At 40.9% G+C, this 27,232-nt stretch overlaps 1 protein-coding gene across 2 annotated transcripts in view; it reads left to right on the top strand.

Annotated features, from left to right (window-relative positions):
- The window catches only part of EEFSEC (eukaryotic elongation factor, selenocysteine-tRNA specific), a 113,279-nt gene that overhangs the window by 59,967 nt on the left and 26,080 nt on the right, over positions 1–27,232 (top strand). For both annotated transcript variants that reach the window (XM_048957074.1, XM_048957075.1), the window contains exons 5-6: positions 231–869; positions 12,501–12,657. In XM_048957074.1, the coding sequence (XP_048813031.1) occupies positions 231–869; positions 12,501–12,657 (796 nt within the window). The remainder of the gene's footprint in view (positions 1–230; positions 870–12,500; positions 12,658–27,232) is intronic.

Here is a 27,232-nt window from a genome sequence, read left to right as displayed (position 1 = left end):
CTAGAGTTCGATGGGCAGAAACACTCAAAATACGTTAAGAGCCTCAAAGTCTTGGTATTTTCAAATAATTGATAGAGGCATATTCTCAGCCTGTTTACTTCCTAAGTTCTGAATTTTGGATTCTTCCAGAAGGGCAACCTCCTTAGAAGTGGGAACGGTGTAACATGTGGCTTTATGCCTGTGATGTGCTTGTGTGCAATTCTATTTCATTTTCTTTCTTTCATCCACAGGTGACAAAGAAAGTCAAGTCTATGCAGATGTTCCATACTCCTGTGACGTACGCCATGCAGGGTGACAGAGTAGGCATCTGTGTGACCCAGTTTGATCCCAAACTACTGGAACGAGGCCTGATCTGTACCCCAGAATCACTTCACACCATCCATGCTGCAATAATTTCTCTGAAGAAAATCCAGTATTTTCGAGGAGCGCTTCAGACAAAGGCTAAGTTTCATATCACAGTCGGTCATGAAACAGTCATGGGAAGAGTGATGTTTTTCAGTCCGGCTCCTGCTGACTTCAATGAAGATATTCAAGAAAATGCTTTTGATTTTGATAAAGACTATCTTTATCAAGAGGAGTATTTGTCCAAGGACTCAAAGCCTTCAGAGGAGAATAAAGAAAATGGCCAATCAGAAGTCCAGCTGCCAAAACAACAGTGGGCTCTGCTAGAGTTTGAAAAACCCGTCACTTGCCCTAAGCTGTGCCTTGTGATCGGCTCCAAGCTGGATACGGATATTCATGCAAATACCTGCAGGCTGGCGTTCCATGGGGTGCTGCTCCAAGGCACGGAAGACAAGAACTATGCAGAGACTTTTCTTCCAAAGCTGAAAGTATACAAGCAAAAGCACAAAGAAGGACAAGTGGAGAGGGTAAGCTGTCCTTTCAGTGCTGTTCATTGGAGAGGGGAATCTTTGTTCTGTCTGAAAACATATGTTGACGTACTGTGGAATTTTCATTGTTATAGTTGAGATTATACCATTTTCTTACATTTATATACCTAGTGTATTAGGTATTTCCTGTTTGCAAAGAGTTGGAGATGGTTCCTCAAGGCTGACAAGTTTATTTAGGTCAGTACAGCACCAAGTAATTTGATAGTGTTTTTTCATTGATCCTTCTGATGGTCTAGCCTTCGTGTTCTTCCTGCAAACTTGCCTTGTTTGTATGCCTTCCTAAGTGGGTCAGCTTGTTGTTCTTGTCCCACTTGACAAAGCCTCCACTTTTCCACTGATTTTTTTTTTTTAACACAGTTAGCAGTACATTGAAAATATATGTGCTACATGTAAATACATCTGCCTATAAATAACTTAATTGCTTACCCTTAGATGAAAGTAACTGATGAAGATTTTAGCAAATGTTTACTTGATTAGTTAGTATTCCAGGTGTTTTATTAACTTCTGGGTAAGAAACTATTAATTTTTATTTTCCTAATCCAAATCCGATTACTTGAGCAAAACGCTTGGCAATCTTCTCACTGCTTCTTTTCAAAATTCCATTGAAACAGTTTTGAGTATTGAATAAGGTCCCTCCTTACTTTGCTAAAGGAGACTAAACAATTGTCAGCGTAGCTTATCACGTTTGCAATTTATAGTGCAGACGTCTTTGAATACTTTTATGTTTGTTTTACTAATATAACAGTAAAAATAAATTATGTTCCTTCTCGGGGCATGATTTTGTATTAGTGAGGTTCCTTTTTCTAAATGCTTCACTATATTAATTAAATAGGCTATGTATGTTTCCCTCCCTTTCTCTCAGAGGAATCTGTGTTTTCGCTTTTTCAAGCAAAGTTACTCCTTTGTGTTTCCACTGCTGATTTCAGAGGCCATTCTTTTCAAATGAGCAAGAAGACTTCATTGTCAAAATTCCAAAACCATTTCTTTTTGGATGCTCATCTTGTCACTAGAAAGGAAGCAGAAGAGGCAATCTGTAACTTTCTAGAATCTTTTCTTTGTTAAGATGGGTTGTAAGAGATGCCAGAATCAGTAGTCACTCTTTGTGTTAGGTGTATTGTGTTTCCCCTGCTCGAAATGGTTGGCTGCCTTTCTCTTTGGCAGATACTGAACTAGAACACCAAATTGCAGGTAGTCTTTCCTCTGAGCTGCAGAGAAGAAAGACCAAATGTAAATGTCTGGATCTCAATTCTACTTATTATTCTGATTGCTCTAATCTGAACTCATGAAACATTTCCCTTCATCTCTGCTAAAAATGTACTTGCTTGTGCCCAGACCATGCTGCCAATATCCGGAGAGACCTGGCTTACCAAGTGCTGTTGTTTCTCTGTGGCTGTTGGGAATATGAATGGGAACAAAAGTTGGTGTGACCCATGGAGGCACATGCTGTTTGGTTCTTGTTTAACTGAAATGAACCAGTCCCGGCTTCTTTCTTTAGTTTTGCTCCTAAGTGAGGCACTTGTATAAGGGAGTGCAAAACTTGTGGAGTGCTGTGAGGTTATGAATTTACTGGCTTGGCACACATAGCCTTGGTGATGTGCTTTCAGTGGCTTTCTTTTTTTGCGTAATCTTCAAATCCTTTATTGGTTTACTTCTGCTATTGATTTTAGTGTGTAAATAGTAGAATAACATTAATCAGATTATTCATATGTGAATTTCATTGATAAAATAACCAGTGAATGTAGGTTGAATATTTTGCCAGCACAGTAATTTACTGAGTATAGTGAACGATCCCATTACCTTCCCTTGCCCTTTAAAGTAAAGAGTTACAGAGGTTACCTTATCCTTTCCTTAGGTGTTGCATGGTATTCCCTGCCTATGGGCCCCTGTCAGTCTGTCTGAATACTGACAGATGCTGTGTTTGGGTAGCTGCCACCAAGCCGTCTGTCTGTCTGTGGGTTGGGTTTGTTCTCAGGTTCTGGCTCCTGTTCCACTGCTCAGCTTGGAGGTGTTTCCCCCTCTTGCACAACAGGGCAGAAGAGCAAAACTGGTGCTGGAAATTCAGGGGTGTGCAGGGATTGGGGAGGGCTGGTGGGGAGAGGGCTGTGCCGGTTACCAAGGCGTGCTGGGGAGGTACTGAGGGCACTTGTTGTGGTAGCTCCTCTGATGTCTGTGCTTTCGTGGAGCAGAGCAGTGGGAACAATTGGGTGGTACAGTGACTTTTTTAGTACACAAAGTCACTAGCTAATAGAAAATCTGAATCAGCTGGGCCCACCCTGCTGCTGAATGGCTGCTGGATGGCTGGAGATTAGGATCGCTGAATTTAGGGTGTCTATTCTTGGCACTGATGCAGGAAAATTTCATTCTCTCTGTTGAGCAAGGAAGCCTTCCTCCCCACACACCTTCCCTGGGGAGGCATTAAAAACGTAAAACTAAAAATTCCACATTACCTTCATGAGAAGTGAGAACTCCTCCTCCGGAGAATGCTGCTGGGGAAAAAGGTGCTGTGAGAGAAGGGAGCGGGCAGCGCCTCCCAGCCGCTCCGTGGGGTCTGCAGCCCCCTGCTCACTGCTGGGATTGGAGCCAGCTGATTGACCCAGGAGAAATCAGGGAGCTGTGGTTGGCCTTTCTGTTCTTGCTCTGATTCGTTGGGTGCTTCCATGGCTGTGGGGGCAGACACCTGCTGCATGGGCAGCTTTGCAGAACTTTGGCTGACAAATGTATTTTAAACAGGAAAAAGTGCTAGGCTGGCAACAGATGGCTTGTAGTTACAGTATAACACGGGGCTGAGACTGCTGTTGCAAGCAGCAGCATTGCTGTCCTCAAGGACAGTGATGCGAGAGTCTTGGCAAAAATAATTAGCAGATGATGTGCTGAGAAAGTTTGTGCCTTGGAATGGTGGTTGTGGGGTGGGCTTGGGGAACTGCAGCGGCCAGCACCCCCCAGAGGCAGATAAGGAGTTAATGAGGATTAACAGCAACTGCTGGCCCTGGTTGGGTGCTCAGTTCTGCAGGGGAAGGAGGCTTCGATTCATCCTAACCGAGTCTGAAATACCTCCCTCTCTGAACTTTGCTTCTGTGTGGCATCACAGCTTAATTCCAGTGTGAGTCATGGAGCTGTTACTCAGTTCCTGGGATAAACCCCCCCTTCATGTTTATCATGTTATTTGCTCTTTGGCTTCCCTGGATATGCAGGTTGAATGCAGTGAGCTTCAACTGAAAAGTGAACTTCAGAATTGCATCGTGCTTTCCTGTGTGACTCAGAAATTCTGCCTGTTTTGAGAAGTGTTTGCACAAGCAGGATTTATCTTAGGATGTCTCTTGCAGGGTCTTATTGTGGAGGATGCTCGTAAATCTGTAGCTCTGTGCAAGAAACAAAAGGAGAAGGAAAACTGCCTTGTTTGTAGAGCACAAACTGCACTTTTAAGCCTGGTAAAGGAAAGTAAAAGCTTACCTCAGCTGTGATTGTTTCCCATTTTGAGCATAACCATGTTTTTCTCTGGGAATGGTCTTGTCCTTCCTAAAGATAATTTTTCTATATTATCTGACATTAAGAAGAATGAATTCTGTGTATTTAAAAAATTTCATGTGCTTTTCCTCGTTATCTGCCTTGCTTTCAGGCTTTGCTTACTTGAAGGTAATAGAGTTGTTTCTTCAGCAATTTCCTTTTATGTGTCACTGCCATGGGCCATCCTGGTTTTTATTCACATCTGTGGTGTTCCCAAATTTCATGCTTGCTGGATAGTGACTTTACTGAACTTACTCTCGCGGGCTGCACAGATCTCTTATTGCTTCATAACAAGATGCTGCTAATTGTCTGAATACTGGTGTGATCTAAGCATCTGTCCTCAGGGAGAAAAGTATTGTTGCAGAAGTGGGATGTGAAAGCAGGGTAAGTTACTGAGATTTTTATCAGGGTGACAGAACATCTGAATGGAAGATAAAAAAGATTATCTTTTAATAGCGTTGGCATCTCTCCTCTTCTTACAGTAGAATAACAAGAGCTGTGTCAGAGAACACTCATATAGTGAGTGGTCCCCTGGAAGGTTTCATTGGCACCACTTAGCAGATATTCTGGCCTTTGTGAAGAATGGGTGAGACTGGAGATGAGTACTGGTGAGCAGCTGCAGGAAACATTTGAATTTGTTGACTACTAGCAATGACCCAGGCTATTTATCAAGTTGGTATTCCCAAGCAGACATCTTGAAATGGAGCAGTTGTGAAAGTGGCATTTTTAAACTTTGCTTTAAAAGTTAGCAGCAGTATTTTCTCTAATTCTGTATGGTTTTTTGTGAGTGCAAATACCAACATAAAATTTACAAAGTACGTGTCAAGTTGATAGTAGCTCAGCCACAAACTTTGAATTGTGGAGGAAGAAAAATAAACTCGACCATGGATGAAGGGGGAATATCCAGTGTGGATTGCTGAGGGAATGAAGCCACATGCTGGGGAGAATGACTTTGCTCTGAGGAAAGTAAAGCAGAGTATCCATCTCTGGGAATATTCCCAAGAAGGAGGTCATGTGAGAGCAAATGGTAGTGCTTTTTTTCACCAAGTACTTTGCAATTATCAGTAATAGCAGAACGTTTCACAAAGTTGTGCCCACACCTTGCACGTAAAGTCTTTGTCACAGAAATACAGTTCCTTGCATTTTTTGTTGCATGGTTTCAGTGCTGCTCAGATTGAAGGAAAGTACATTTTGTCTGCTCAGGTGCTTTGATTCTTTATATCCAGCTTATTTCTAGACAAAGGCCGTTTCTTTCGTTTACTAGGGCTAATGCTTCAGCTGCTATTTACTTACAGCGGTGCTGTAGTTCCAGCAGGATAGTGAGTAAAACACTCCAGCAGCCAGGCAATGGTACTTTGTAAAGAGTGAATCTGGGTGTCTGATCTATCTGTGCCATCCACAGCGTAGCAAAGACCAAATTGAACAGTGGAAATGAATTGAGCACTGCTTGCAGGCAGTGAGCTGGGCTAGCTACAGAACCTCTGTGACTCCAACCGGGAGAAATAGTGGATGCCACTCCATCTACTGTAAACATGCAGACGCCACAATTAATATTTTTCCTGCTTTGAAGTCTGAACATGAGTTTGTTTGGTTCTGCTTGGCTGCTGATGGTATGCTAAATACAGTAATAATACAGAGATGAAGGCAATCAGGTGAATGAAAGTGCACAGCACATTCACTAGTTAAAACGCACTGTAAAATAGGTATATAAAAGATGCATTTATTTATTGGCTTGTGTTCTGGTTTTGAGTAAGAGATTTTCTGAAGCTGAGTGGGGGAAGGGAGGACTGTATGCTCTTTAAACAGAGGTACCATCTCCATTAAACAGCACCAAGTGTTGATATTAGATTGACAAGTGTGTAGATTAATAGAGTTTAATAAATTTGTCATAAGAGTACCATTTAAGTCATAGAATCTGCTTGCTTACTCATACATACCCTTGTTATTTTGTTCACTCACCAAAGAAAGAATGGCATGCTCCACATGACTGGCTAGTATAATTTTGCAAGGTTTGAGTAACACCTATGCTTGTTATTTATATTATTAAATTTAAAATACAGACATGCTTTTGGGTCTTGCAAGTGTATGGACAGCTGGTCTTGATTTTTCTGAGGTTGTGTAAGAGTCACCTGTGGGGGAATCGGTTTGTCAGCAAGGCAACCAATGCACCATTTTATTTATTGGATACGAAAATAAATTTAGAGTGTTACTTAGGTTGCGAAATCACTTGAAAGCACTTAAAAGTTAGGAAATACCAGATTTACAGTTGCCTATGCAACATTAATTCTGTTCCCCTGTGTCTCTGCACTGTGTTCTTAATAAGGCGGGGGTTTTTCTATGTGGTCATGTGAAGACTGTATAGTGGGCCATATCAAAGAGGGACATGAGTAAGACTGTACGGACATCTGGCATTTCTTAACTTAAGTGCCCAATTCTGCAACTTAAATAACTTAAGCTTTATATAAATGTGATTTCCTAGGCATTTTTAAAAGTAAAAAGGTAAAGTGAAACTAAAACCATGTATTCCTGAACTGTAACAATCCCTCTACTGTATGCCTTCATTAGGACTGGAGGTAGTCAGCAGCGTAGCACAGATTCGTATGGCTTACTGCTGCAGGCTGGTAGCCAGACATCAGGAGGAAGCCTCTCCAAGCATGGTGACAGATGCTGGGCTTGGGCAGAGGGCTCGTATGCAGGCTGGGGAGCATCAGGAGAGCAGACAGACTTGGGACACGTGTACATCGGTGTGGTGTCTTTGCAGGGGTACGTCTGCCATCTCCCTTGCCTCTGGTTGCTCTGGGCAGGCTTTTGCTGTCCTGTCCCACTTCATTTCCAGTGAGGAGTTTGTAAGCCTCTGTTCTTCGCTCTTGTTGACCTTCCCAAGTCATATCTAGGCAGTTTCCTTTACAAACAATTCAAATTACTATCATCATGCCTGTTGATCTGCTGCTGTGCACTGGAGTCATACATTGTCCAAAGTTAACTTTGCTGTGTCTGATATTTCTTTTTGACTGTTTAAGACCACAGAACTTTACTAAATAAGTGAAGAAAGCTGTGTGAGGGTCTTCAGTTGTTATTGTGAGTCTTTCTGGTTGATCAGAAGCATGGCCCAGGAGACTTCTTTGGCCTTCCTGCAAGCCACAGTCAGGACTTCTGCACAACAGCTCACCCCTTTCCTGCTTGGTCTGCGAGCATCACAGGTTTTCAGTCTTCTTATAACTTCCAGACAGAACTGTTTTCTCTGGGGCTGGAAGTCCTGAGCAGTGTAGACCTCTTCTTCCCTTCCCTGATGATGTTGTCTTTTCTTACATAAAGGAAACAGTGCAGGTTGTTGTGAACGTTAAAATCATGCTGTCAACTGTTTTCTTCTCTTGGTGAAAAGAATGTGTTCTTAACTAGGCCATGTTGGGAATTCTACCTGTCAGAAATCTAAATAGAGTTGAATGAAATTTGCACTGTGAAGGTGTACGTAAGCATATTAGTGCTCTGTTTCTACCTGTGCATGCCTGGAGACTCGAACTGGTACGCACAGAGCTTTTAAAGCTCAGTCAGGCCTTGTTTACATGGCTCAATAGTGAAGAATCCTTTTTACTACTGTGCTGCTTTTAACCAGGTTACAGTTGATGGGAAAATGTTTGGGGAGAAGCAAAGGTGGTGTTTTTTTGTTTGTTTGTTTTTGTTCTTGCTTTTTGGCTCTTAGAAATTCTCAGAGAAAGAAAGGCAAAGAAAGGAAGGTACCTCTTGCATCCAATAAACACTGGCTTTGGAGAGAAGGGGCAAACATCTGAAAGCCAAAGCTAATGGCCCTGTGGTGGGTTCCTGCTCTGTTAAAGCAACAGTAATGAGACATGAAGTGCTGAAGGAGATGAACTTCTCTTCTCATGCATCCTGGACTCATGTTCAAAGGCAGAAGTTTGGTTTGTTTGCTTGGAAGATGATGAGAAGAAGGTCTTCAGAGGGAGCCCTGTGCACAACTGCAGGCCTGTGGTGCAGGAGGGAATTGCAGAAAGAAAAGCCTCTAATTCTTTCACACTGATGTAAGCTCTTGAGGAAACAACGTAACTGACCAAATCTTTGTTTGTGCCACGTCCTTCACCTAGGTCTTGGTAAAGAACTAAAAGCAAGAGCAGCCTGTGGAGAATTAAAAAAGCTGCAAACTCAGTCGTCAGTGAAATCCTGTCAGTTCTTTTCAGCTTTGCCCTTTTGCGGCCTCATGTGCAGCTGTTCCCTAAATGCACAAACCCGCGTTTTAAAGAGGGAGAGCAGGAATTTGCAGCCTCCAAAGCATTCCCGTGTCTGTGCAGAAATGGAAAGTGTTCTGAAAGTGTTCTAGAAACTAATGAGCTGTTACTGATCATGATGAAGATGTCTCAAGTGTACTTCTAAAGAACAAACTGTAATACTACCTGGTATTTTTGGATTTAATCTTATATTCTTTGTTCTTTGTCCTTCCCTCCTTTCTGCTTTGGTTTCAATGGATAATGTTTTCAATTTACTAAGTTTCATCAGCCCTGTTTTTATTACTTTTAAATAATTTTCTTTTGCTATCTGATTGAAGGCAGTATAATCTTTTCTGATTTAACTTAAGCTTATTCTTGTTCCATCTTTTTCTAGCTATTTCTATATGTTTATATTATATGAATAATATTTTACTTTTTCTGACTCAATCTTCATTTCCCAGTTCGCTTTGGCACAGGTCTGTTCCCTTTGCAGCTGTGTACATTGGTTCCGATCCCCATATTTTTTCTCAGTTGTATTAAGACATGGAGTTACTCACACACAAAACATGGATTGTTTGAGAGGGTGTTGATGACAGTATGACAGTAGTTTTTTGTTGGTTTTTTAAATGGTGGTTTAACAGGGTAGGCAGTATAGCTTGCCATCCTTGCTCAAAGGGAAATCCCATGGTTATTTGTCCTTACTGTTATGCTGTGGTTCACGCTGTGCTGGCAGATGTAACGTTAACTGCAGTTTTGCAGGCAATATGCTGCAGTGTAAGTACTGCTTGGCTGGGGAGTGTGAGGAGGTGCTTTATTTTTTCGGTGAACTTCTTGGTATTAGCAAAAGTGTTACATGCCAGAGATGCACATACTTCACCTATGGTTATAAAGTGCTATTTACTTTTCTCTAGCAAACACAAAAGCCAAGTGGGAAGGGATATTTCATAAACTCAGTGCTATTGTGTCCTCTGGTCTAAGCCATAAAACAAGAGTAACAGAGACGTTCCCTTTGAACTTGAAATCCCTCTCTAAGCTGCTGATCTAACCTAAGGGAGAGGGGGAGACTGCACCAGCCAGAAAATGTTCTCTTCTGGGTATTTCTCTTCCCCCCTACCCCTTTTCTTTTTCTAAAGTCCTTAAGTGAGTTTGATGCTGCACCTCTGCCCATAAATTTATAAAAATATTATCGTAATGTAGGTCAGTGAACTGAAACGCCACTGTACACCACAGGGGATTAAAGTCAGAGAGGCAGCCCTCTCCCACTCCCACTAGGTCATATGACAATATAAACAAGAAATGCAAGGAGCCTTCAGCTTTTTCTTGCCCTAATCCTTTGTTTATGCAGCACTTAAACTGACTTTCGGGGTCGTCTCTGTCTGGCATTAAAGCCCTAAAGCTTTTTGAAGTTTCCCTGAAGTTAATAAAATTAGTCTGCCCTCATTGCTAGGCCCCTTGCTGCTGCTTCGGAGCAGACTGCGTATCCCTTACTGTCTTTGCGGCGCTTGGCTTTTTAAGTTAATAATATTTTATAACAAAAAAGTGTTTGAGAGAGAGGCAGAGATCTCCCCAAAGGCCGTTCAGCTAACAGGCAGAGTGGTTGCTGTTGTAGATGCTCTGAAAACTCAGAGGGGATTAACTTAAAGTCCAGTGATCCGAGGTAAATTGCTGGTAGAGTAATTGGAAGTGGTGAGTTTCAACTGGAGAGAACGAGACACGTTTCTGTGGCTTTTAACAAAGGAAGACTAAAAAGTATTTTTTCTACTATTTTTGTAAAATTGTCTCAAAGCTGAGATAAATGAGGTTTCCTTTGCAGTAGTTACCTCCAGGCCGTACCCCTTTACCGATTGATTGTACTGCAAAGACTGATTAACTACCATAGCTCGTGTCAGCGATCTGTCACTAAGTTGTCTTCACGGGTAAATCGGTGACAGGCTGATTTGGGGTTGGAGCACTGTTGTACTTCATGTGTGGGGCTGTCTTCAGCCTGTAAGGGTTTTATTCCAGCAGTTGCTAAGCATTACTAAGGAGATTCATCTTCTGATGGCCACTGAAATGTCGATGTTCAGGGAATAATGGGAATACGGACAGAAGATGAACGATTGGCAAAGGAGGGGTATGTGCTATAAAATCACATCTCCTTATGGGGAAGAAAAGGTGCTTTAAAAAAAAAAATAATAATAATGTTACTGATTGTGGTTATCATTGCTGCTTTATTTGGGAGCCCTTGGTGCCTGTAGCACACGTTTGTAGAGATTGCTCAATTCCTAGGACAGCTTTGCTGGGGAGGCTGAACCGAACCATGCTGGCAGAGTACAATTGTTCTCTAAGCCATACAGGTCTCAATTAACTTAAAAGTAACTTTGAAGCACTCCTGGAAAAATAAAATGTGTTTAAATTGTCTGAAGTTGGACTCATGGGCCATTGTGAGGGAGAGCAACCGAAATAGTGGATGTATGGGTGGAATGTAGAGGCTGAAACACAAGGGAAGAAGCACATAGCCTGCAGGGGGATGTTCGGGTCTCGCATCCTAGTTGTAGGAACAAAAGTAGCACAGGAAGAAATAGTATTTTGATTGGACCAGCTTGTACAATAGAAAAAGGATGAATGTTTTGAGAATATAAGTGCAGCTTCAGGTTGGAATGAACAGCTTGTGATAGTCTGCTGCTTCAGACCCAAAGAAAGGCTAGCATGCCTGCAAGCTTATCTGCCCCCACCTCCACTGGTTGCTTAAGTAAAAGACATTGTTCTGTTTTGAATTTAAGCCAGAGGTTGCCAAGCGGTGATAGCACTGCTACGGGTTCACAAAGTATTTTGGAGCAGCGTTTGTTTGGAGCAGGGAGATACCAAAAGAAGAGGAACCGGAACCTCCTGGTGCACGCCAGGCAGTAGGCATTGAGGCACTGAATGGCTCTGGCTGCTGGAAGCAGAGCTCTGTGCTTCCCTTATCGGGGTGACAGAAGGGATGCAGGCAGCTCCTGCCCTGTGCCTGCCCTGGGGGTGGAAGTTACTCCTAAGATCTGAGGGAGAGCAGCAACTATTGCTACCAAAAAGAAATAATCATGAGGAGATTTAAGCAATACATTCTTATTTCTTTTGATAAGTAAATAAAGGTTCTTGCTGCTGCTCTGAGGTACAGTAACTCCAGACATTAGGTATACAAGGATATTCACACCTACGGGATTAGGCTCACTTGGCTGCACCTTATACTTAGTAATGCCTTAGGGAAGGCTGTTTATCTTGCCTCACCTGCCAACCTTGCTGCCTCTTGTTCCTGATAGCTTAATTAGGAATCCAGACTTGGAATGGTTCTTCCCACTGGGTTACAAACCTTGAAATTAAAGTCGGATACAATGGTCATAAGGCTTTTACTTTAACAAATCAATGGGTGCGTAAAGGTGAATATTTAAAAGGCTGTATTTAGGAATTCTAAGTAATTGTCATTTCGTTTAAAATGTGGCTGTTGGAGTGCAGTTCTGGAGCTAAGAGAGAAATGCTTATGTAGGAGATAATGTACTTAGCTCTAGGATAAGTAATGGAATAAACTTTTTGTGAGCATAAGTACATAAGTGACTTTTACAGAAGGGTTTCAAAGCAGGAAAGATTTTAATTGACTGACCTTTACAGCATGTTCTGATGCACATTTTAGTCTTCCTGTGTGAAAAGGAAGGAGGTAAAAGCAGAAATACGTGAATGCACATAGTCTTCTCTACTTTTGGATGCTAATTATCTTAAACTCATCAGTTTAGATGAGTCATCTAGAGTTTTTATTCATTTATGGGTAAATGGTTTTCCAAGGGCAGGGCAATGGAAGTCACCTGTGTATCTCATACGTTAATTTTTCTTGTCACTTCAGATTGTAAATTCATACTGCCCTTTTCTTTTGCAGGTGATTGATGATTACAGTGTGATTGGCCGTTCGTTGTTTAAAAAGGAAACAAACATCCAGATTTTTGTGGGTTTAAAAGTCAAACTATCTACAGGAGAAGAAGGAATAATAGATGGAGGTTTTGGACAGAGTGGCAAATTTAAAATCCGAATTCCAGGTAGGTGCTCAAGATCTGATATGCTCTAATCTATGTCAAGTATAGAGGATTTTCTCATATTGTAAGCCTGAATGTCTCCAATAGTTCCTTGAAATTTTGTGGCATCATCTCCAAAACAGCTGGATGACTGTTTATTTGGTGGGTTTTACCACCTCTAATTAAGAGCTGGGAGCAATGACTTGTGTTATGAGACTCAGTGGCCAGCAGGCGTGTCTGCGTATGAATGAACTCAGGTCTCAAAATGACTTCTGTAAGATGTGGAAATCGTGCTCTGCCCAAAATGGATTTTAGAAATCTCTCTTCTCTTAATATATTGTACAATTTTCTCCACAGCCCTTCTGAGCAAATAAAGGAAAACAAACCTGCAATCATTTTTACCTGTTGATACTTATTAAATAGAGTGTACTGGATGCAAGTTCTTGAACTCGTCTTCATTCTGCATATTATTATCTATCTTCCCTTCAAACAAAAACTACAAGCGCTTTGATAAATGAGTTTTTAGAGATCTTGAGGTTTTTTTATTGCATCTAGTTTTGTGGTATTTTATAGTACTGTATTTGTTCATACTTGGTGAGTTGCAGCAAGGATTTATGCCTCCTTAGCTTAGAGCATCAGAAATGAGGGGTGCTGGAGTTTAAGTGTCATTACTATTTTCTTAGTGGAAAAATTGGCTCCAAGCCTTTTCAACAGGTAATAATAGGTGCTGCATTTAACTCAAATCATGGGATATGGTTTTAGATATACTAGCAGTACTTAATTTCTCTCAAATTTGCAGCCCTTCGTCGCTGTTAATCTTTTCAGAGAGATGGACAAAATTATTCTGCTGTACAACTGGAAAAAAGGAATTGTGATGTTTGGTGGCACCAATGGAATATTTTAAGTTGTTTAACTTCTGATTGATGCAAATGCACTAATTTTGACTCAGCAAATTTCGTTTCTTTTGCCTTGGAAATAAGAATTTCTGACTAGGTGAAGACTCCTGTTTTCTAACCTATCTGTAGTAGTAGTTTTGTCACCAAATGCTAGACTTTCCAAACAGCTTTGTAAGCCTAATTAACAGGCACACTGCATGTTTAAAGAAAGAGGCTATGCCTGGCATATGTATGTTTTGGGTTTTCTAATATAGAAAAGCATTTAAGTGTTCATTGAGCTTCCTACTTTCAGGCAGGGGGTGAAATGATGTGTAAGTGTCCTTAACGCTGCCAGGGGTTCAAGCTGAAGTTTTTGTTTAAAAAACATAGTGGTGTTCTTAGTAGTTTTTCTCCCCTGAAGACATAAATGTGTTGAAAGAGAAGAACAATGGGAGGATGCCATTGACAGTGGCATTTTCATATTTTGGTGAAACTATTCTTTGTGAGAAAGGGAGAAGCCTAAAAAGGACTCTTGTGGCTGTCATCTTTGTGGATGGTGAGCAGGAACTGGAGTTGTAAATCAGCAGTCATGTTAAGAAAATTGTACACAGCATTACAGAATTCTGCTCTGCCTATTGAGTAGGAAGAACCGATACCTTTCAGCAAGGTGTTCATATCCAAACATGGTTGGACTTTTCTGGCATTTAACAGCAAACCATCGATATGTAGACAGAATGCTAGAATTAACGCCTCAGTAAGATGGGCAGAATAATACCACACTTGCTTTTCTGCAGTTTGGGTCAAGTTTGGGTACTTTGCTATCTGGAAGGAAGAGGCAATAAGATAACATGAGCTCAAGCTGAAAGTGCGTAACAGGAGAAAACAAAATTTGGAAGGGTTTAAATAACTGTTTCTTTAAGAGTTACAGGGATGTGTGTAGGGGGAGGGCTGTTGCTGTGATGCTGTTTAAGTCAACTGCAGTTCACATTCCATTGTTAGGTCAGTGTTGCTTTTTTAATGTGTCTGCATCCTGTTTGTGGGTTTTTGAGTCTTTTATTAAATTTAACTGGTCCAGTTCTTCCCTCTCCCTCATCCTTCGGCTGTGCCTCCCTTCATAGAGTCTGTACCACATCGCTTTTGTGAAGAGCTCCTTTCAGTTGGTCTGAATTTATTTCTCTGCAATCCTTTCACAAATGTGTCGGGGAGTGGGAGGGAAGGGAAAAAAAAACGTGCAAGTTGGAAACTGCCTTGAATTGCCGCAGTCTGGTCCGTCTTGTTGTCTTTAAAACTAGCCTTAACCTCTGGAACTGAATAGCTTGTTCGGGGAGGTAACCTCATGGCAGCTGGGGGCTGCTTTTAGAAACAAAGCAATCAAAATCAGGTAGATGCATCAGAAAGCTGTGCCCTGTTGGCTTGAGGTGGCAGTACGGCGTGGCACCTTGGGGTGCTGCTCTGGTGCCACTGGTGCCCACTCGTGAGGGACGCGTTGGCTCTCGGTGTTGTTCCTTGTCCCTCGGGCACAGCTCGTGTTTGCTTGTGGATCAGAGCTTGGGAACGCTGTGTTACATCATCTGTGGGCTGAAACTTGGCAGACCTCATAGCTGGGAATGGCAGAGTGCAGCTCTGTTTCTTATTCTGGCACCGCTTGTGTGCAGCAGTGCTTAGGATACTTCTCTGCTTTTCTGTAAAATGGGGATAATTGCTATTTGTACTATTAAAATGTTATGAAATCTGATTTAGACTTATTCCAGAGTTGAGGCATTAATATTTCTTGAAAAGGCTTAATTATCTTTCTGCAGAGCACAAAAGTACATCTAGAGTACAGCATGCAACTGGAAGTTCCTCAGCCTCTGAAAGATGTCAGCAGTTTGGAAGAAGTTCAGGGAAGAGCAGCAAGAATCCTGAAGAGGTTGAAGGGATTGATTTATGGGGGAAAGAAGATGAAAAGGAATGCATGAAACTTGGCTAAATGATTTCTAAGTGGGAGATACGATTATCTGCAAGTATTTGAAGAACACAGTGAAGAGAAATCCCTTAGGGTGGTCCAGGGAGGTAGAAATAAAGCTAATAACATGAAATAAAACAAAGCACAGAGTAACTTGACTGTTGAGAGATGTCACTTGACTGATATTTCTTGCACTGCCAAATATCTCAGCAGAGGAAGATAATGTTTTACTTGGAGAGTACTTGTGTAAATAAGCCTGGATGTTTGCTGTGCCTGTTTCATGGTAAAACGCAAACAAGAAGATGGTGGGAAGTAGAAGAATGTATTTTTTTTTTTCAGCTGGTTTATAGTTTTACATTGGGACACACTTCTATTACCTCAATGAAAAGATATATCTTTTGTTGTGTTCTTCTATTACCTGAATGAAAAGACTCTTAGCAGCAGCATCTGGTTGTTCCTTGTTGTGTTGTGGATTTTTTAATGCTTGCTTGTTTGTTTTGTTTCTTTCTCCTCCTGTGTTTGCTGGCAGACCTGCCATTCTGTAGGGCTGTCAGTGTTCTTCTAACTGTGAGATAACTTCTAAGGCATGTCAGTCGACAGGAAGACGCTTGCTTTCCAGACGAGTTGTGTGATCAAGTACATAGAGAGAGAGAGACAATTTCTAAACTAACAAGAGATTTTTGTCTAGTTTAACAAGCTGCTTAAAAAACAAACAATTTAAAAGCAAATATAAAGCACCATGCTTTGTAAGTAATGCTAGTACGTGTGTTTGTGTATAAGAGTGAGCTATTAATGAGGTTCTTACTGAGGTGGGTGATAGGTGGCAGCTGTTTTATTTGTAAATGGGAGCCCTTCGTTATACAATCAAGGTAAATGAGTGAAAAGTATTGTTCCCCTTTGAGATCAAGAACGAGTTTGGAGAGGCAGGAGCTGTATGCTTAGGTATGCTAAGGAGTACAAAAGCTAGCAAAACATACTTTGGAATACACTTATTTCAACGTACATTGCACCTAGGAATGTCATGCCATTAGATGAATTCTGAAGAAAGCTCACTGAATGGTTTGAATAACTTGTTGCTAATTGTGGCTTTTGTTTAACTGTCTCTCAGCCAGGAACTGACCCTGTAAAACTCTGCTTGGTCTGCAAAATCATAATGTGGTTTGATAAGCCTCACGACGTCTTTTAAAAGATTGTCTCCAGATATGCTCATTTGGTCGGTTCTGACAAGTTGTGTTTGTCTCGTGCTTAATTGTTGTAACATGTAGCGACTTCAGTCTAACTGGAATATGTGATATCTCAGGCATAGGTCACTGTCTGTCTGTCTGTCCTTGCTCTCTAGGTGCCAGTAAACCGTTTGCCTTTCTGATGCGCTGCAGCGTTTGGCTCCAGTTCGCGTCTCTCTCTGACTCAAAGCAGTGAAAATTGCCTTACACGAAATGAGTTAAGCTGCCTTATTGCTTAATGTGAAAGAAGCAGTGCATATCTAAGAAACTCGTAAGAGCTGAATGCGTTTTTGAATTGAGCAAATTTAAATATAATAAAATGCACACTTTCCTAAGAAGAGATATGAATGAGAAAATTAGAATACAAGTTTTTTTTACTTTGCTGTTCTTACCTGTACATGACAATAGTGGTTTTAAGTTTCTTATAACAGGTGAAGACAAACCTGTTAGTGACCGTGTCTTTTGTTGTAAAAAACTTTTCTGCCTTTCATTTGTGTTATTGTATATGAGACAATGAGTTTGTTCCCACTGTTTCTTCTGTTTGCCTTGGTGGAAGAGTTGGATGCGCTGTCGGTGTGCAGTAATAGTGTGGATGTGTTTCTCAATTCCAGAGGCACATGGCTCTGGGGTCCTGCAGTGCTGGTGTAAATGGTAATAAATCAATGTGTCTTGTCTTGAGAATCCATCATACTCTTATGTGGAAGCAGGGACAGAAATGCTAAATGTTTCCCCCTTGGTGTATTGCAGAGAATAGTGTGTAGTTGTAGTTTAGTGTCTTTCCATTTTGCTGAATAGTGGGGTTGCTGGACAAGATCCCATGCTACCTTCTGAAGTAGTTAATGTCAGAGGGAAAGTTTTGGTGTAAGAACTGCAGCTCAGCAGCTCTGCTCTGCAAAGTTTTAGTTCTGGTTAAAAAACATGGGTTGAAAAGTTGGACTCGAAGCAGTTTGTTTTTTCAGTATTCCACTTAATGAAATCAGGTAGAGGCTAAATGATATTAGGGAATTGTGCCAAGATGGAAAAAGGCAACAGGAAAACAATGTGTACAATGCATTTTCCCATATTTTCACTTTAAGAAATACAGAAATATCTCAATTGTGTTGTGCTTTTTATATATTTTTTTCATGGGGGAGTTTTCTCACTTCAGGTAGCTTTCAGCACCCCTATGCACCTGGCCCTTGTGGTGTGTTATTGCAGTTTCTTCTTTTAAATAGTTGTAGGAAAGAAGCTTTAAGTAGTCAGCTGTAAGTAAATGTCATTTCCCAGCTTTGAGATATGGAGGGCAGTCCTTACTGACATCAGCAGCAGTGGAGTAGGCTAAGCTACTCCAAAAAAGCTCAGGCTTTTCTTTGCACTGAGAATAATTAAACATCCTGTCACTAAGCAGCACGCTTTTTTTTTTTGTGGGAGATCTTGACATTTGGAATTCTTTGCTTGTGTTGCATTAAAATAGGATAATCTTCTTCTCTTAGGCCAAATGAAATTTAGGTACATTTAATGTCCACGCTTGCCCAGCCTGGCTCCTCTTTTAATAAAAGAAAAAAAAAAATGTTGGCTGCAAGGGTCTGGTGGGTTGCCATCCCTGTCAGTATCAGGTGAGGCTGAGCAGGATTTCAGTCAAGAGGAAAAACAAAAGCCCAAGGGCGAAGAAATCTGTGTAGCTGTGTTTTGTTTAAAAGCTAGAGATTAGCTCTGCTTGTTCTTTCACAGTCTCTCTTCTCCTACTCTCTAAAACAAACAAAACCTAAAATCCTTAAGGGGTACTTCAAGCATAAATCTCCGTCTTTCCTTTTTGTGGGAGTTGGCTGGTGCAGCATGGGCAGAGGCTGGGAGAGGATTGCTGCCAGGGAAGCATCACTTCCCTGCATGATCCTCTCTTGAGCGGATTAAACTGTAGCAGTGTAAAGTCTTGGTGACCACATAGGAGCTGGGAGTTTGCATTTGTGTAAGAGGTTGGGCTGATGGACTCAAACCTACCTGGGGAGCAGTGACAGCCTGTAAAGCCTGTATTGACCTCCAGTGTTGGATGTCCAGATTTATTGACCTTTAATTGGTTTTTGCAGAATCTAAGTCAAGATTTGTGCACATTCCTTCTGAATGAAAACAGAGGTCAAAGTGTTAATTTATTAACTAGGTGCCTGCTTCTTTGAAGGCAATATCAGTAGATCTTGGTCTTGTCTTAAAATTCAGTCATTACAGAAATGGTCTTATCATAGAGCTTTGAAAGGTGATTTGTTGATTTCAAGATTGGTTTGAGATGTAGTTGGTAATTGTACATTAGCATAAATAGGGCGCCCAGGGGAAGTTTGGGCTCATCTTTGAACATTAAATTGCCATTGGAGTGTATATTTAGCAGGTTGATCTCCTGGGATCCTGCAGATACTGATGATGAAATTATCAGGTACAGATAAGTTAGCAATATGAGCGCTCCTGGGGAAGAAAAAGGTCCAGGTCCAGTATAAACCCCTGTGTTGAGTATCCCGTAGGCAAGTCTTGCAGTGTAACTGAAAAGAGTGAAATGGAGCAATTTTCCCTCCTTCTCCACTATTTATGGCTATGACCATCAGATTCTTCTTGAAGGCAGGACTGGTAGTGGTCTTTAGGAAGAAGTAGCACTGCTCTGTGACCAATCCTGAAATAATGCTAAGGAGCAGTGTGGCTGGAATCCTGTTTCCTGCCCTGACTGACAGAGCATCTTACACTTGCACTGGTGTGAGCTTAGCAAACAAACAAACCCAGCTTCAATTCTGGGCTTTGCTGACTTTTGTGTTTATGCTTTTAGGTTATTATTTATGCAAAACATGCGTTTGCGACCCTTTAGTCTGTATTCTGAAAGCAGTGAAGACGTAGGTGTTGTCTGAAAGAAAATTGCTTTCAAAAGACAATATTAAGTGCTCTACTTTGTGACTTTAAAACTAGAAAAAGTATTTTCATTACTCTCTGTGCACAGGCGTTCTGATACAAGCTCCAGTTATGCGGTTGTGTTCCCTACACTTAAAGAAACAAGTGAAAGGTGATTTGTTGATTTCAAGATTGGTTTGAGATGTAGTTGGTAATTGTACGTTAGCATAAATAGGGCGCCCAGGGGAAGTTTGGGCTCATCTTTGAACATTAAATTGCCATTGGAGTGTATATTTAGCAGGTTGATCTTCTGGGATCCTGCAGATACTGATACAATCTCCAGTTATGCAGTTGTGTTCCCTACACTTAAAGAAACAAGTAAAACGTTGCTGTGCTTGGGTGATGCTTAGCAATTGACCTTTTGTCATGTGCTATTTTTCCTCATTGAGTAATCAGTGCCTTTACTTTTTGCGTCTCACTGGAGTCCTGCTCTAAATATGAAATTTCTGTGATTGATGGGGGGGAGGAGGAGGATCCTAATAAGAAAAAAGAACTCCAGTGGATGGCATTTGTTTGACCACAGAATGGTTATCTTTACAGGACATGAGCCACTTGGATTTACTATATTTTTTTAATCCCTGGAGATTACCTGTATACATTCGTTTTTCTCTTATTATCTGCAGATCTCTATCCAGTTCTCCATTTACCTTTTTGATACTTTTTTTTTGTATTATTCTTTTCTCTCTCTCCCATCCCTCTGTTCTTTATTCCAGTTTACTTCTGCTGTCCACCTTGCCCATCTTTCTTGGTCTCTGAGGTCTTATGCCCGTAACACCATCTATTGCTATCAAATATTTCTGCCAGCAGTTTCACACTGTGGTAGTGATGTGCAAAGGAGAGAGGATTTGTTTCTGACCTGTAGATGCTCTAGTGCTGTAACTGGAAAAATCCCATTGCAAAATAGAAGGGCGCTATAGTTGAATTTGTCTTAATTTGAGGATAAAATGTAGCTCAGTTAGTTGTCGCCCAAGCATTCTCCACATTGTGAGGTTTTACAAGTATTCTAAAACTGATCAGTTGTTTCAGTTGGCAATGACATTGGTAGTCAGCTGTCCAAAGTACTCCCAATGGTAAGCCTCCAATGAACGATTAAAAAAGAAAAAGAAATTAGATAAAGGTTATTTCTTTTCTTAGATAAGCTAAGTCACATATATGAGATTCTCCTAAGCCACAAGAGCTTGATACTTAACTTAAACTGAGATTTGCACTCAGTTGCATGTGGTTAGGATCTGGGATTTCAAAAGTAGTACACTTATCTTGAGATCTGTGGTGAAACAAAGAGCTGGTAGTGCTGCTGCTTGTTATAACCTTACTTCTGTGTAGGGTCTCTTGTGGTCACAAGTCTTCCCAGTTAATCCAGGCTTTATTATCTTGGGGAATGTAGCTATTGTGGACAATTACATTCCCTGGGAGAAAAGCATATTTATGGCTGCTACTTTGCTGGTCCTTGAGTAATTACAAAAGCAACTGCAAGCTACTTGGACCCTATTGCATAGTCTAGATTATTGGCAGGATGCATCTGTAATTGATGTAGCTGAGCCAGCTGCTGTGTTCTGAGCTCCTGCTTGCCACCACATCACCACTAATCTATCCAGTGACCTTCTCCAAATTATCTACTATCTTTCTGCTTCATATTGCTGATGTATGCCAGTATCTGACTGTCATGAGCTTTGCCTAGTATGCTGAGGAAACCCTCTGTTACATGGAGTTTTTTGCAGTAGGTTATGCTTTTCTAGGAAAAAAGTGGAGAAAATGGTCACATTGGAGGCTGCCAAAATTAAATATTCAAATTCAGAAATGACTAAGTTGATTTTCCCCTTAAAAGGAATCTTATCTTATTTAGCTTGTCTAATAGTTGATAAGTTCCATAAATGGACAACTGCTGAATGAAGCTATATTTAAGTTGGAAAATTTTAGCAGCACTGTCATCTGAGATTTTGTACTGTTGAAATGGAGAAGCCTTGCTATGGTCACTGCAGACCAAATATACTATTCTGTATAAATCAGTTCTGCGTTTAATTTTGACTCTGCTGGACTTACACTGCCAAAGTTGCAAACAATTCATTAGACCATGGCGTGGAACAACACAGTGGCTCTTACTTTGATGAAATACTCCCAAAGTCTCGTTTGGTGGCATACTAGATGCACAAGAGCAGGTAGTGTGTTATTTTCTGTTTTTTGTTGTCCTCCTTAGGTGTTTCATTTTGCAGATTCAATACTCTTTTACTGTATTTCAAGTGTAAAAACATTTTACTCTTAAGAATAGCTTACTGTTTTTTATTAAGTGTCTGTACAGCTTGGTTAGGCAACCTTAGAACACCAATAAATAATAATAAAAGAATCCTGTGATACCTTTATCATCTCCTAGAGCAAGTGGAAACATCCATTTCTGGTTGAATTCTCATGTAGTTCAGCTTAAGAACCCTTATGCTTTGCAGTACAGATTTGGGATGCTTCAGTGGATGCCTTAGAAAACATACTGAAGGGACCAGGCACGTTTTCTTCAAAAATGTAACTGAATGTGCATGTCTGATGGAAGTAAAATTAGCATTTCTGATGTTAACTTTGATGGAAGTTCACTGCTGCTCAGATAAGTGCAGCAGTGGGAGGGAAAAAACCACCTTTTCCTCACTAAGAATCATAGCATTTTAAGGTTGGAGGAAACCACTAAGATCACCAAGTCCAACCCCAGCCCACCACTGCCATGCCCACTGACCACATCCCTCAGTGCCACATCTCCATGGGGCTCCCCCACCTCCCTAGAACACAGGTGATGTCAGTGCAGCTAAATGTGAGCAATTTACAGGACTAGTGTCCATACAGAGGACTGCCAAAATCCTAAGACTTTCAGAATGATGCCTCCAAAACATGCTGGGGACTTGCATGTTTTATAATTGCTGCCCCTGCTTTTTGAGATGCCTAACATGGAGTTTAGTTCTGGAGGGTTACAAGTACAAGTGAGGCAACTGTGCAACCCTCTGTGCCCAGGCAGCACATGGGATTTCCTGACAAGCTGCTCCTTCTGCCCTTCCTCAAGTGACCAGGTATCTCCAGGAGCTCTCCCACTTGCGGAATCTATGAGAGCCAGCTTGTGTTCCCAGGGCTGTAGCCTATACACTGTTAATTATTTTCTCCATCTTTTTCTGTTTTCTCATGTGCAAGTTAGGATTGTACCATCTCCGGGTGTTAGTCCTCACTCATAGCTTTGCAGTGGAAAATGCATATATTCCCAATGTTTACCTAACTTAACTTTGATCCTGCTAAATATCTCCACAAGGATAGATCATGCATTCACATGCTCTCTTACAATGAAATTTCTTTCCCATTCTGCAGAGTGTTTGTGCTTATTTGCTCGATTTTGATCGTTCATCCCTTGGGCCTTTCACCTTCCCTTTCCACAAGCGTTTGTTCCAATATCTATTTGAAGTCTGACTAAAAACACACACACCACGAGGGCTTCCTGGAGCTTTGTGGTTTGCAGATTGTAGGCTACTTGAAGTGCTGACTTGGAACAGTGGCCAGTGCTTAGTGGATATGGGAACTGGCATGTGACAAGGACGCTAACCTTACGAGGCTGATCTGTGTTTTGAGGCTGGGGACAAGAAATAGGTTTTTTTTAATAGTGTGCATTGATTTCAAGGAAGTCTGTGTGAAGCAGTCTTTTGGTTTGTGTTTTCACAAAGGGATTTCAGCGTTTAATAGGAATAGGAAATAACTGGAGCTTTAACAGACCTGCTTTGATAGGGGGTCTGCTACAACATGATTTTGTGTAATACTCTGCATAAGCGACAGAAGCATTTCCTGCCTCCAACTACAGTATTATTCCATTAAAAAGCTGTGGAAAGTCCTTCAAGCTGGAATAAAAGGTATACATAAAGAAGAAAAACCATCATCCTGCCTAGAAAAGCCTTTCTTCTTATATCTGAGCTTGTAACTTCAATCACAAAAATTCCATGTTGCATGCGTTTGTACTGAGGTTTTTATCATAACAGCTTCTTAAACCTTTGAGCCCTCAAATCCCTCTGCCCCTCTTCCTCTTGGTCCTCCAGCTCTTCCAGGTTAGGAAATCAAGACAATTTGGTAATTCAGAGAACCTGTTCCTTGCTGTTGCAGCTGATTAGCTACACAATTCCATTTTTTTTGTTACCCCCATCTCTCTGTACTCGCTCCCTTTCCCACCCAATTCCCTCATTATTTGGCTACATACCTCTTCTGACTCCTTCCCTGTGCCAGCTGTCCTTGCCCACACAGCCCTGAGCAACCTCAGCTGGTTTTTGTTTTTATGAAATAAATATATTAACAACTATAGAACCCTAAACCAAGAAAATGGAGCTGTGCCAGGCCCTCAATTACTTTGTTGTTTCATCCAAAATTGTCTTTGTATATAAATGAACAACATTGTTTGTGTGGTGCAGTCTTTTGCTGTGCACCTAAGGATTTTTAATTCAGTACATGGCTTTGCTGCCAGCTACGTATTTACTTCTGAATGCATTTGTTTACTTTCTCAGTTTTCAGTCTGTGAAATAAGAATAACATTCCCTTTCTCTATTTTGACCAGTTGATGTATGGATGCGTTAGGGCAGGGACCATTTGTGCAATTGTAAAGTATCAGCTCATCAGGATTGGTGTAGCAATATGAATACAGCATGAAGAATATGCATTTGTTTTTTGATTGCAATGAATTATCTTTTCAAGCTAGCATAATGGTAACATGGGCTATGCCAAGCAGAGTGTGCCAGGTGCAGCAGTACTGGCACAAGGGAAAGAAGACATTTTCAAGGACTGAAAATGTGCTAAAAAATGAGAGTTCCCGCTGACAGAAGCAGGCTGTATATCGTGAACTGGAGATTTTCTTTTCATGGCTCATTACAATCGACTGTTCTGACAAGAAGCTCCTGAGAAGGTGTATGGAGATTATAGTCCCTTTGGAGCTGGTGTGGAAATGGACGCCTGGTTCTCTGATCCCTGACTTTTTTCCACAGTTGTTCTTCATGTTTTCCTTGTTATGGCTCTGAGTAAATATTTTGAGGACGTAATGTCATTGGTTTTAGTCGTGAGACATGGTGGGGCTTTTTTGTATTGGGTTTGTGCACATTCAGAGCAGGATTGAGATTCTGTTTGATGGGGGGAGGAAAAAAGTTGTTAACTGTTGCTCCAGAACTGTTCAGAAAGACAGGAGGGAAAATCGTCATTAATTGATCGTCGTTAATTGAATATTAATTTTATTAATTTTATATTAATTAATTTTATATTAATTTTGAATAAGTGTGTGAAAGGGGAGTCTGCCTTTTCCAACAAGCGCCAATTTCAAATAGATGCAGCTCTTGTCAGCTGTGCTTTCTGCCCCACAGCACGTGTTCCACGCTCCGGATCTTTGCTGTGCGCACTTCAGAAGCTGAAAGCTGAGTTATGGCTCCTATTTTGAGCTGGAGATGAACAACCTCAGTATGTCCATGCAGTACGTCCTTATTGGGAAAGGGAAGCTTCAGGATAATTTAAGCCACATCTGTGGATTTTTCCTATGAAAAGCTGTGCAGGTTGTATAAGTATTAGCAAAATGGAGACAATGCCAAGTGGCTTGGAAAAACTACATTTATTCAGTAAATTGCTGCTGGTTTTATTTGTTACTTGGAGGGAAACTTCAGTGCAGGCTTCATGCACTCTCTGCCTGTGTCTGTTTCCCTCTGCCTGTGTCTGTCTCTGCCTTTCTGTTTCCCTTTTTCTCTTTTAAAAAATTGAATATTTTCAGAACACTTTTCTATTGACTCAGCCATGATGAAGGCCAAATAGAAATAGAAGATTTTGGAGTGAATAATAAGATATTTATATCTTTTTACTACTTGCCAGAATCTCATGAATTTCTTACACCTGTGAAAATAGAATAACTTGACTATTTCTGTTCAGTTGATCATCATACATTTTGCTGGTACTTTTAAATATATTACTAGGTTTCAGAGTAAACATGCTGGAACAAAAGCAAGAGTGATTCTCATTTAGATCGTGTGTCTTTAACAGTGTGGGGGGAAAATCGATTTTATTTCAGATTTGGGGAAAAAATGCAGGTAGTTTAACATAAAGATTTTAAATGTCTTTAATAAAGCTGTAGATCTTAATAGTGGTATTCATAAAGAGGCTGTTATAGAGTTTTCTGTTGCGAATTAATCTGATTGAATAACTTTGTCTAATTTTCATAAAGGAAGCAGGGATTTGCAATATACTTGAATGATGACTCCTAGGACTTGAGTAAAGAGAAATGCATAAGCTTGTGAAGGAAGGATATGCGTTCAGAATCTGAAATGCCCAGATTCTGCTTGCTGATAGCTGGGAATTTCCAGTTTGAAACCTGTTGACTTTCTTTACTTCAAGCTTTTATTCATGTATTATTTGCAAGTGCCTTTGATTTCAGTACACGTGCATATGGATTACATATATAGTGTGTGGAAGCATGTTATGTATTCCCTGCTGCTTTCATTGAACCAGGTAGTTAAAATTTGTTGGAGATGGAAAAGGAGAAGACCAGCTGTAAGCAAATTGATACAGGGTATTTCAGTCCACCCCGTCGATTATTTCTAATTGAAGCTGTCTGAGCCAGTCTTAATACAATTTAGTTATCGCCAGCCAGAAGGATTTTATTTATGGAACAGGGCCTGTTGGAACTTCCTCCGACCCCGGAGAAGCTGTGAACAGGAGAGAGCTGATCAAGCAGGCATGCCTGGCTAGCGTACGCATTTCTTTAATAAGGCAGGGATTGATGTCTTTTGCAGTTCAGGGGTTAGGTAAACAGCAGCCCCTCGGTTCAAGGCTCTCCATGTTCGATTGTTTGTTTGTACGGATCTCAGAAGGTTAGGTTAGCCTTCTTGACATCTCAGGGGAGCTTTCCTGACCATGGTATAACCTCATCTGCTCCAGAGTTGTTCAGGAGGTGTTGCGTCCCTTCTTCAGAAGGGTATGGGCTGAATGGAGCATCTGTAATTGGTACCTGGGCTCTAGGAAAAGTGGACGTAACTGGAGGGAGTGGAACACTGTGAGTCTGCCTTCAGTAACTCATGAATACTTTGCACATGTAGTGCCTGTGGCTAATTAATGTGCTTTCATAGACTTGACATTTGCACACAGAGATGAGCAGTACACGTAACTTAGGCTCTTAGTGAATTGCAGTTTTGAAAAACAGCAAAATATGTAACTCATTTCACCAGAACTTTGAAGTTGTCTAATTTTTGCTTCTATTGACTTGGCAACGGTAGTTCTTAAAATTAAGAAAGATAAATCTTAAGTAATAAATAAGTAGCCATGTTACTAGCTTTCATTTAAAAATGAGTGATGGTTACATGTTGAATAGAGCTGTGAGTTAGACCCTGTGTCTCACTGGTTCATTTCAGTAGCTTTCCCATCTCAGCCTCCTTCTATAGAGGTTGGTGACTGTTGTATGAGAAGTGGGAAGGGAATTTGACTGGGTTCTGCTGCACTATATGTAGGTTGCTCTGAAAGTAGTACCTCCTATTTATTTCCATGGGAACTGCAACAGATCCAAAGAGCATAACAACACTATTTGATACAGCAAATTCTCATCCACAAAGCATTCTTTTTCAACGTAGTCACCACCATCAGTGGTATACGTTTTCACCAGCAGTGGACAAAAGCCTTCATGTTGTGCT

This window comes from Lagopus muta, chromosome 11, assembly GCF_023343835.1.
Source record: "Lagopus muta isolate bLagMut1 chromosome 11, bLagMut1 primary, whole genome shotgun sequence".
NCBI classification, from domain to species: domain Eukaryota; kingdom Metazoa; phylum Chordata; class Aves; order Galliformes; family Phasianidae; genus Lagopus; species Lagopus muta.
Note: the sequence above shows the minus strand (reverse complement) of the source record. Positions and strands in the feature narration are given on the sequence as shown.